Raw genomic sequence first — 12,100 nt, 5'->3', positions numbered from 1 at the left:
CCTTGTAGAAGTATTCATTGGATGATCGGCTTTGCCATGATTTAAACCATATTTGTATTTCAAGGGTGCTGAGGTATATGCCACATTCTTTCATCAGTCTGGAATTGTTTGGTGTTTCCTTATGATCAGATGCATAAGGAGTGAAAACTACAACCTCCCACAACGCTCAAATTGGAAGGATTTGATTTCTTCAAGAAAAGGGTAGAATGTAATAAATAAACAATACATTTTATTCAGTTTTCTATTCTTTATTGTTTTTCTCTTGTGATTATTGTTGAACTGTTACTGTTGTTTTTTTTTGCTTTGAAAGTGTTTGATGGAAGGCACATACAAATGTGATAAATAATACATTACATATAGATACCTATGTATATGAAACTGAGGGATAACGTGTATATTAATATTCTACCAGTGTTACAACATTCACATTTTGTAAAATGTATATTGAGTCTTGAGCTTAGACTACTGCTTACACAGGTGCAGACAGGGACGGCTCAACCCCTTACGCAAAGTAAGCATTTGCAGTGTAGTTGATTTTGCCCAGGGGCGCTCTTGAGGCGCTCTTGGGGGGAAATAGACCTTGACATATGCGAGTTGTAGTTACTGGGATGTATACTGTATTGTCGAAGGCTTTCATGGCTGGAATCACTAGGTTCTTGTGGGTTTTTTCGGGCTATAGAGCCATGTTCTAGAGGCATTTCTCCTGACGTTTCGCCTGCATCTATGGCAAGCATCCTCAGAGGTACCTCTGAGGATCCTCACTACCTCTGAGGATGCTTGCCATAGATGTAGGCGAAACGTCAGGAGAAATGCCTCTAGAACATGGCTCTATAGCCCGAAAAAAACCACAAGAACCTACTGGGATGTATAGTTCACCTACAATCAAAGAGCATTCTGAAATCCACCAATGATGGAATTGAACCAAAAATGGCACACAGAACTCCCATGACGAACAGAAAATATATATCAGTGATGGGGGGGGGGGGGAAATACTGTTTGCTTACCATTGAAAATTACCTAGGGCCGCCTCTGGGTGCAGATATTGTCACGTAGTCATTAAGGCAGAACCTTACAATTCTATACAGACAATCAAGGAAATTACTACAGTTTTCCCAGACAGTTAATGTTAGAGTTTACCCATGTGACTCCACATTTGTGTGCTTGGTAAACAGAAGTTACATTTGATATGTGAACTAAAGGTGTTGCTAGGACTGTAATCTTTGTTTGGGCTCAGTTTCTTATCCTACAGTTGTGTCAATAGAAGAGAAAGATGAATATTTGCCAGCTTGTTTTTTATACGGCGGTGATTATATTTTACCCACTTGGTCACATTAAGCTATTAGAGCTCTTTCATACCACACAGTTATGGAATGATTATTCTTCATTAAGTGCCCTGACTTCACATCCTAGGGAATCCTAGGATTTGCAGTTGAGGACGAAGCCTTTGGAATCAAGGTAGCTCTTCAATTGCATCTGAGCAAACTACAAACCCCAGGAACCCATAGAATATTTCTGAAGCAGTTAAATTGAAAGCTAAATGGTTCCGTACAATTAAAGTAGAAGCTTAGGACTATAACTATCATATAAAAGCCCCAATTTGACTGAAAGCAATGAGCAACAACATTGCTGCATGGCTCAGTAAACATGCTTCTTTGTAGAAAAGCTGGAAATGGGCAGAATTTCAATATTAATCAGTAGACGTTGCAGAGCCCTTCCCCAACCTGATGGCGTCTAAATCTGGGATGATGGCAACCCCAGTCCAATATATTTGGAGGATTCCAAGTTTGAGGAGGTTATGGCAGGTTGAGTATTTTGTCGGAATGAGACCCCTGGGGTCTTTGCACTGCGGAATTGAGGTTACCAGATCACACAGACGCAAATAAGGACAAACTGCATTTTTCCAGTTTCAAAATAACAAAGTTTTCACTGAGCACATCTCTATGCGTCCATTTCCAAGCAGGTTACATCTTGAAGACAAAACTACAAAGCACACAGCACACACATAGTTTCCAATTTTATCTCCTTATCAGCCTTGGCTGAATCCTCTCTTTTCTTTCCCAGCAAAGGAAAATGTCTTATCTAACTTTTGCCAAGGTCTTTACTCTCTCTGCCTCAAGTGACTACAATTCTAGCACACAGCTGAACATAACTGAACCCATTTTGAATACATGTGAAAAACATGATTATACATATTGAAACACATTGAAAAACAAACATACATACTTCCAATTATCCTGACATATTTTCTGTCTGAAATACTTGGGACTGGAAGAGTTTTGGATTTTGGAATACATTTATTTATTTATTTATTTATTTAGAGCTTTTATAACCCGGTCTTCTTGACCTCCGAAGAGGGACTCATCTAAATGCATCTTGGAGATGAGGCCCAGGTCTAAGCTCAAAATTCATTTATGTTTCATATATATCTGAAACACATAGCCTAAAAGAAATTTTACACACAATATTATTAATAACTAGCCGTCCCCTGCCATGCGTTGCTGTGGCCCACATGGGGGAGGTTTGGCCCATTTCTATCGTTGGTGGGCTTCAGAATGCTCTGTGACTGTAGGTGAACTATAAATCCCAGCAACTACAACTCCCAAATGTCAAGATTCTATTTTCCCCAAACTCCGCCAGTGTTCACATTTGGGCAAATTGAGGATTCGTGCCAAGTTTGGTCCATATCCATCCTTGTTTGAGTCCACAGTGATCTCTGGATGTAGGTGAACTACAACTCCAAAACCAAAGGCCACTGCCCACCAAACCCTTCCAGTATTTTCTGTTGGTCATCGGAGTTCTGTTATGCCACGTTTGGTCCAATTCCATCGTTGGTGGGGTTCAGAATGTTCTTTGATTGCAGGTGAACTATAAATCCCAGCAACTACAACTCCCAAATGACAAAATCAATTTTTTTGAGTGAAGGACATACAATGGCCTGAGAGGTGTCTTGTGTCCCAATTTGGTGTCAATTCATCCAGTGGTTTTTGAGTTCTGTGAATACCACAAACGAACATTACATTTTTATTTATATAGATGTTGTGCAGGATGAACTACCAGAAAGCAGAGGTGTCTCTATCTCAACCAGCCATGGGGACAATTTTGGATTTTTGAGAATATTAAATATTGTAATTCCAGATAAGGAAGGCACAACTTTTATCAGCAAATCTACTAAGTCCACCCATGGGAATTGGTTTAATTAATTAAGGTATATGCTAGTACCATTGAGAAGACAGTTTTGCTAAATTACTATTTTTCTCATACAACTATTGAGAAGATGTCTGGAACAGAGATGTCCCAAAAGTCCCCACACACTTTAAAATCAACAACTACAGTTACTATTGATTAGTCAAAAATAAACACAATGAGGAAAAAAATATGCCTTTTGGCCCATTAAATATATATTTCCATAACAATGTTAGCCTTGGTTCTGATTCTTGCACATCTTTATTGACACAAACATCAGCGGGGACAACCACAAGGAGGCTGCTTTACACAAAATACTTTTAATGTAGAACATCTTCTCCATTATGTTCATATGCAGAAATCATAAGGCTTACAACAATCCTTATTCATGCTTCTGCATTGCTCTGTTTGGTGTTGCAGAATAACTTTTGGCAGTTCCATTCAGCATTCTGATTTTATTTACTTACTTACTTACTTACTTACTTACTTATTATGTTTTAGATTGTGGACAGATCTAGTACAGTATAATGCCCATATCTACAGAGGATTACATTCCTGGAGTTTGTGTGGATTCGCAAAACCACAGAAAATAGTTTTTTGGTTTTTTTTTTGGTCGTGTCAGAAGTCGCTTCTGGTGTGAGAGAATTGGCCATCTGCAAGGACGTTGCCCAGGGGACACCTGGATGATTTTGATGTTTTTATCATCCTTGTGGGAGGCTTCTCTCATGTCCCCGCATGAGGAGCTGGAGCTGATAGAGGGAGCTCATCCGCCTCTCCCCAGATTCAAACCTGCGACCTGTCGGTCTTCAGTCCTGCCAGCACAGGGGTTTAACCCACTGCGCCACCGGGGGCTCACAGAAAATAGTGGCCCCCAATGAAAGGAAGGGCTTCTGGCCAAATAATATTATAGAGTCATACTGGACAACCTTGAAAATGCTTAAAAGGGGCATATTTGGTTGGATATGGATAAATGAAACTGTGGATACCTGTCCTGTGGATATGGAAGTCATACTGCATATTTAACATGTCTCCTTGGCCTTCCATATCAACTATTCTTCTGGCCTGCCCACACCCTAAAAACCCTGTGGGGAAAATGATTCAACCATGTTCTGAACTCGATCAGACTGGACCTCCTTCTCTTTATTTAGCTGATGAAGTGGATTCAAGGGTGGAGGTGGGGACATTACAATTACGACAATAGTGGCACTAATTGGCAATCTTGAATAGGAAACAGTTACAGATGAGTGAATCTAATAACTGTTCCATATTCATGATTGCGACTTATCACCTTATCACATTGAGAAATTTCCTTCTGGTAGGACACATCAGCCTCTTTTCAAGCATGGAGAGGTACTGAGCTCATCACATGAGTTGAGCTACTTCCAGCTACCATGCACAGCCCTCCGTGGTTGAAAAGATGCAGAAGTGTCGTGAAAGGAAAGAACTCCGGCAATCGACCTCATCACATTGAGAAATTTCCCCCTCGTAAGACACTTCAGCCTCTTTTCAAGCATGGAGAGGCACTGAGCTCATCACATGAGTTAAGCTACTTCCAGCTTTCATGCATAGCCCTCCGTGGTTGAAAAGATGCAGAAGTGTCGTGAAAGGAAATAAGTCTGGCAATCGATCTCATCACATTGAGAAATTTCCTCCTCGTAAGACACTTCAGCCTCTTTTCAAGCATGGAGAGACATGGAGCTCATCACATGTTCCAGGCAGGCATGTAGCCGGGGGGGGGGGGCTTGAGGGGCTTCAGCCCCCCCCCCCCCTGAAATTCTCATGGTGGTTCACGAAAAGGCCTTACTGGTGCATTATTTAAACTGTTATGTTTATTCATATCATGATCTGATCACCATAGTCAATATATCTCATATGCATGGGTGTATTGGGGTAACGATACAAAAAGTTTGCTAGGGTAGACCCTCTTTCACTCAGACTCACCCCCCCCCCCCAAAAAAAAACAAACTCAGCCCCCCCCCCCCCAAATAGAAATCCTGGCTACGGGCCTGGTTCCAGGGTTGAAAAGAGGCAGAAATGTCCTGAAAGGAGGGAACTCTGAACACGGGCCAGCAATCATGTTCAAAGCTCCTACCTCTTATGACACTTTACTCCCATGTTTACAACTGAAAAACACGTGCGATGGGAACCATCAAAGTTTCCCATCCTGTTTCATTGCCCAACTATCAGCAGTCTCTTGTATCCTATGGCGTTTGCTGCAAAACAATAGGATGTCATGGAAAAATGGTTTTAACCTGGATCATTTTCTCTTGTATCCTATGGGTTTGGAGCAGAAAAAATAGGATCCCATGGGAGGAAGTGGTTTTGAATTGGTGTCAGTCTCCTTTAATGTAAAGGCCTTTGGGCAGAACAATGGATCTCTTGGGTTTTGATATTGCTGTTTCTCCTGATTTAAAAAAAGAGGTACTGACCATGTGATGAATGTAAAAGATGACTGTATTGCCAGCTCTTAAGTTTCTATGTGTGAGTGTGATGGGGAGAGAGAACTCCAAATGGGACTGCTGATGATATAAGAGCCAATACTCCAGAGGACAGGAGCAGGATTCAAAACGATCTTGACAGATTAGAGAGATGGGCCAAAACTAACAAAATGAACACGAGGAAGAACTTCCTGACTGTGAGAGCCGTTCAGCAGTGGAACTCTCTGCCCCGGAGTGTGGTGGAGGCTCCTTCTTTGGAAGCTTTAAAACAGAGACTGGATGGCCATCTGTCAGGGGTGATTTGAATGCAATATTCCTGCTTCTTGGCAGGGAGTTGGACTGGATGGCCCATGAGGTCTCTTCCAATGCTTTGATTCTATGATTCTATGATTCTAGGGGCAATTCTCTACTCTTAAAGGGATGGCCACCTATGCTTTCCCTTCTCAATGTGATGAGGTCAATAGTCACAATTTCCCCCTTCCAGCTACTTTACCAGTTGTTATCAACTCTGTGCTGAGAAGGTGGTCTATTCTGCCAGTGACAGAAACATAATTGAATGACTTTCTAACAAGTTGGGGAAAAGGGGGCAGGGACAGGACAGGATATGTTGTGTGGTTGAGTATATTATGTAGCTTGATGCAGCATTCTGACCATCACTTCTTAGTCATACTCTTGTCAATAAAAAAGAGGGAGAGAGAGAGGGAGAGAGAGGAAAAAAACATTTAAAATGATATGGCTCTATATGAGCAACATAACAACGAGTTGCCTCTTGAAGAACGGACATTTCTATTTGCTGTTGTTGGTGGTTCTTCACTTTCCAGTCCTGGCAACCATCTGAATGGCCTTGATCCAGTCAGTACGTTCTGCTGATGTGGCTGCTTGCAAGACATAGTGCACTTCGTTGGCAGTAATGATTTCAAACAGATTCCCTCCAACTTCATTTTTTTTGCCTGATTGTTGGAGAAAGAAAAGAATGTGAGTGAAGAAATGCTTGTTTCAGAGTCTTCCCCACAATATAAGAAGGCCTTCCCTTTCTACATGATACAAAGAGGGAACTCTTCCCGTTTCCTCTTAATAAATCCAAAGGTAAGCTTTGGCTTCATTGTGAATTCAGAATAATAACCGACAGGACTCGCCAAAACATTAGGCTTCCTGAAATTGAAATAGGAGCTGCCTGCTCCTACTTCCCTTGAGTAAATCAAGATGTATGGCAAGTCTACTCTCCTTCCCTAACAGCAAATATGAAACATGAAATAAGTTGCAATTTTATGACATGATATTTCTCTGAATATAGTCAAGTCTTATTTCAAAAGTGAAGGTCTTGTGGCTAGTACTTGGACCTGGTTAGTAGGCTTGGTTGATCCAGCTCGTTAATTTCTAATATAGGAGCCTGAAAACTTGGTTATTCCAATGTGCCTTCAATGATTGAATGTAAGATACTCCCTGACCAAACCCTGCATAAAATGACCTCAGAAGCACTTTATTTTATGGTTTGTGCAATTAAATCCTACCTCATCCTCGGACCCCCTCCCTGATTTTTTACTTTGTCCTATATCCCAGTGTTTTAAATTTTATCTTTGAATTTGGCCCTGCCCAGTGTGATAATTTGTGTTTTAATGTTTGATTTTATGCTACTGTGTCACTTATTGATACTGGTTTTGCATTTTATGTAATTTATTTTCTGATTTTCTGGGGGTTTTTTTGTGTGTTTATATTGTGTTTACTGTATTGATGGGTGTGACCTTATGTAAGCCGCCCGAGTCCCCTTGGGGGAGATGGAGGTGGGGTATAAATAAAGTTTGTATTATTATTATTAATAATAATAATAATAATAATAATATGCTGGATTTCGTAAATAAAATCCATCATAGATCATAGAATGAAAGAGTTGGAAGAGGCCTCATGGGCCATCCAGTCCAACCCCCTGCCAAGAAGCAGGAATATTGTATTCAAATCACCCCTGACAGATGGCCATCCAGCCTCTGTTTAAAAGCTTCCAAAGAAGGAGCCTCCACCACACTCCGGGGCAGAGAGTTCCACTGCTGAATGGCTCTCACAGTCAGGAAGTTCTTCCTCGTGTTCAGATGGAATCTCCTCTCATCATCATCATCATCATCATCATCATCATCATCATCACAGTACTTCTGCTAAGTATCATGGGTTATAAGTTAAAGTAGCTTTGTTTCACTTCAGACGAATTTGGGGGGGGGCTTTGGGGCAATGTGGACAGCTGGATTGGGTTTGATTTATAACAGACTATGTTATATTTATGTTTCAGAAGACAATATTTTGTATTTCATTATTTGCTTCAAGACATTGAATGCATTATGAATATTTGCAAAAGAAAAACCACTGACTTGAAAGTATGACAGTTAATTTATTTTTGCTTAATGCTTACCGTCAGGTGCATCTTCTACTGCTGTGACCACACAACCTCTCAGGTGAATGGCTCCAAGTGGTTCTTCTCCCTGAAAACAATTCCAAATAAAAATTTTCCTACTTTAAAACTTATTTCTAAAAATACATTTTAGTTGTTATTTGGAATTAGAGAAATCAGAGTGATGGCAACTCAGTGTTGCGCATGTTGATAAAATCTGCGAGGAAATCAATGGAGAAAATATTCCGGTCATCCACACGGATGGCTGAGGTAGGGACTCAGGGCGGCTTACAAAGGCACAATTTGATGCCAGCATCACATAACAGTAATAAAACAATTAGCATCAATTAACAGTTAAACAACCATTCCTGCATTACAACAATAAAACCAATAAAAGCAACCCAATTACTCCTCATTGATGGTCAGCGTTCGCTATCTCATAGTCCAAATTCCATTTCCACATTGTCAGTCCTGTCAGTCCTAATCGTCCGATTGTCCTTATCTAGTTGTCAGATTGCCCAAAGGTCTGGTCCTACAACCACGTCTTTACTTTCCTCCTGAAGGAGAGGAGGGATGTTGATGCCCTAATTTCCCCTGGGAGTGAGTTCCACAGGTGAGGGGCCACCACTGAGAAGGTCCTGCTCCTCGTCCCCACCAACCTCACTTGTGATAGCGGTGGGGTCGAGAGCAGGGTCTCCCCAGATGATCTCAAACTCTGGGGTGGGACATAGAGGGAGATGCGTTCGGACAGATACACTGGACCGGAACCGTACAGGGTTTTGTAGGTCAAAACCAGCACCTTGAATTGTGCTCGGAACTGAACCGGCAGCCAGCGGAGCTGACACAACAGGGGGGTAGTGTGCTCCCTGTATGATAGTTCAATGTGTGCAAAATTTGTCATGCACAGTTATTAAAAATATTGTATAAAATTACATTCGGTCAATATGTATAAGGTTATGTGAAACATACATAGAAAAAATGCATGTATTTTCCACAAACACAGGTTTTTTGTACAATAGTGTGATGTGGGGCACTGTCCAACCATTTACTCCACTGCCCAATGGATGCCTCCACTGTTCCCCAGCTTAAGGACCTCCATGTGATAAGGACCTTACAGATGCATCTTATGAAGAGTAAAGGTACTAATGATAACAAGAAACTCATACCAATAATAAAGTTAACATTCTTTGAAAGGAGGTTTCTCGTTTTGTAAAACCTTTTAAAAACATGCTCCAGTAAAGCCATAGAGAAATAGGCTTACCCCAGCAGGATCATAATAGTGTATGTAGGCAGGATCTTCTCTCAGCACAAACTTTCGTACTTTCCAGTTTTTCCTCCTGTGACCCTAAATTAAATGTAAGAAATGAATGAAATATAGGTAAACACTGTTGGTTAAAGCTGACCAACTATTTATTTATCGTGTCATCAGCAACCAGACATTTGTATTACATTTTTAACATCTACTGAATTGGACATGGCTCTCAATAAATGTAAAAATGGCAAAGCAGCTGGCCTGGATGATCTACGGATGGAACAAATCAAGAACTTTGGTCCAAAAGCAAGGCGCTGGCTGCTGGAGCTGATGAACAACTGCACTGCATCCTGTCAGATCCCCAAAATCTGGAGGAAAGCAAGAGTCATCGCCATCTTGAGGTTGCAATGCACCCTGAGCCCTGCCACATGCACAATGGAGGACCTTCTTGCAGCAACACCAGAAGCACTCCAAGTGGCCAGATACTGGTCAAAGGACATTTAATCAACTACCAAACTCACTAATTTTGTATTTTGTCTGTTTGTTTGCTTTGTTCTGTTAGACAAGTAATATAATTGACTGGTTGCCCTGACACGACAAATAAATAACAAAAACAAACAAACAAACAGACAAAACACAGAATTTGCAAGCTTGGTGGTTGATTAAATGTCCTTTGACCAGTATCTGGCCACTTGGAGTGCCTCTGGTGTTTCCGCAAGAAGGTCCTCCATCATGCATGTAGCAGGGCCCAGGTTGCATTGCAGCAGGTGATCAATGGTTTGCTCTTCTCCACACTCACATGTCGTGACCAACTGATCATAGTAAATGCTGACATTTACATTTATGAGGGTTATCTGGAAAGTAAGGTTACAAGGTACGTAGCTCTCGCGGGGAATTTTTGCAGGGGTAGTTGGTATCACTGCTGTGTAGTGGGAAGCCAGTGGAAGTGAATAAGCAGTGCCAGTCGTCAGTAGCTCATTGACTGCTATTGTGGTGAAGGTTTGAGATGAGCATCCTCATTCCATTTCCCACCAAGTGTGAAGTTTACACTGTAAAACGCTACCTAAATGCTAAGGGCATGAATGTCACTGTAATTCATTGTGAGACACATTGTGGTGTTAGTTTTAAGTCGCCTCTCTCACAGCCCCAATTTCGCACCCAGTGACAATAATCTGTTCACTAAATTGAAGGAACACCTGGGTGGAAAATACTTTTTTGATAACGACGAGGTGAAAATCAAAATGACAAACTGGCTGAAGAAGGCAGAGAGAGACTTCTATGACACAGCATCAAAAAACTCGTCGCACGGATGACAAAATGTATTGAATTTAATTATGAATATGTGGAAAAATAATGTTTCCGAATCTCCCTCGTATGAGCTACTAATGACTGGTACTGGGACTGTGGCACAGCTAGCTGGGAGTCACTACTGACCGAAAGGTCATGAGTTCAAAGCCAGCCCGAGTCAGAGTGAGCTTCCAACCAATTTGTGTAGCTTGCTGTCGACCTTTGCAGCCCAAAAGACAGTTGCATCTGTCAAGTAGGAAATTTAGGTACCGCTTATGTGGGGAGGCTAATTTATGATGCCATAAAAATCTCCAGAAAGCATGCAAAGAATGAGGAAGTACTTCATCAGTGTCACAAATTAACAGTGAAGCAACAGCTCCCCTGGTGGCCAGAATACTCCCATAAAAAGCTGGAATGTTAAATAGCCTCTGTGTGTCTGTCTATATATGTTGTGTCTCTATGGCACTGAATGTTTGCCATGTATATGTACCAATTTGTGTAGCTTGCTGTCGACCTTTGCAGCCCAAAAGACAGTTGCATCTGTCAAATAGGGAATTTAGGTACCATTTATGTGGGGAGTCTGATTTATGACACCATAAAAATCTCCAGCAAGCATGCAAAGAATGAGGAAGTACTTCATCAGTGTCACAAATTGACGGTGAAGCAACAGCTCCCCTGGTGGCCAGAATACCCTCATGAAAAATCTGGAATGTTAAATAGCCTCCGAGTGTCTGTCTATATATGTTGTGTGTCTATGGCATTGAATGTTTGCCATGTATATGTACACTGTAATCCGCCCTGAGTCCCCTGTGGGGTGAGAAGGGCAGAATATAAATACTGTAAATAAAATAATAAAATAATAAATAATATTTCACTGGACTCAAACTATATTCATAGAGCAGTTTTGTTGCTATGGCACAAAAATGACTGTACATGATTATACCTAGTTCTTCATGACATTATGATTTGGATATGAGAAGCCTACAAGTGAACATCATGTGTTCAACCAGTATGACAAAGTTTAGAGAGTGCATTTGCAAATAATATTTTTTAGGAAATTATAAGACAGAAACAAAATCTTCCAAAGAAAACCCCTCCTGTATCCTAGATTTATTTTTAAAAAAATTGAATACAGGCAGTCCCTAAATTATGCACAATATTTTTTCCTTAATCAGACTGATGTGTAAGAAGTAAGCAGTGCTTCACGTTCTCACGACTGGTGCCTCAGAGTTAATGCGCAAAGATTTGCAGTGGGTTCAGTGTGTCACATTTCCAGCGAATGTTAACACTTCTCAGTTACATACAACTCTAGAATGAGTCATGTTGCAATCTCAAGGAGTTGCGTGATGTAAAACACTCCATACACTCTGTACGTGATGCCAGTGTGGCTATTCTGCTAGAACTGTGCAAAGCTTTCAATAGATCAACAGAAGGAGAATGCCATATTGTATACATATATAACAGGGATCTTTTACACAGAGACATATTACCTTCTAGTCTTTCTGTCCTATTTAACCTTCTTTTCCAAAACTGTCTTCAGTGAAGGTTACAAGACATGAAAAT

At 41.0% G+C, this 12,100-nt stretch overlaps 1 protein-coding gene across 1 annotated transcript in view; it reads right to left on the bottom strand.

The window, feature by feature from the left end:
* Positions 1 to 5,173: 5,173 nt before the first annotated feature.
* Positions 5,174 to 12,100, bottom strand: part of PLEK (pleckstrin) — a 33,831-nt gene continuing 26,904 nt past the window's right edge. Inside the window, exons 7-9 of the mRNA XM_067469684.1 lie at positions 9,260 to 9,343; positions 8,020 to 8,089; positions 5,174 to 6,571 (exon numbers count right to left, since the gene is read on the bottom strand). Of these exons, the coding sequence (XP_067325785.1) occupies positions 6,432 to 6,571; positions 8,020 to 8,089; positions 9,260 to 9,343 (294 nt within the window). The 3' untranslated portion in view covers positions 5,174 to 6,431. The remainder of the gene's footprint in view (positions 6,572 to 8,019; positions 8,090 to 9,259; positions 9,344 to 12,100) is intronic.

This window comes from Anolis sagrei, chromosome 1 (genome assembly GCF_037176765.1).
Source record: "Anolis sagrei isolate rAnoSag1 chromosome 1, rAnoSag1.mat, whole genome shotgun sequence".
Classification (NCBI taxonomy): domain Eukaryota; kingdom Metazoa; phylum Chordata; class Lepidosauria; order Squamata; family Dactyloidae; genus Anolis; species Anolis sagrei.
Note: the sequence above shows the minus strand (reverse complement) of the source record. Positions and strands in the feature narration are given on the sequence as shown.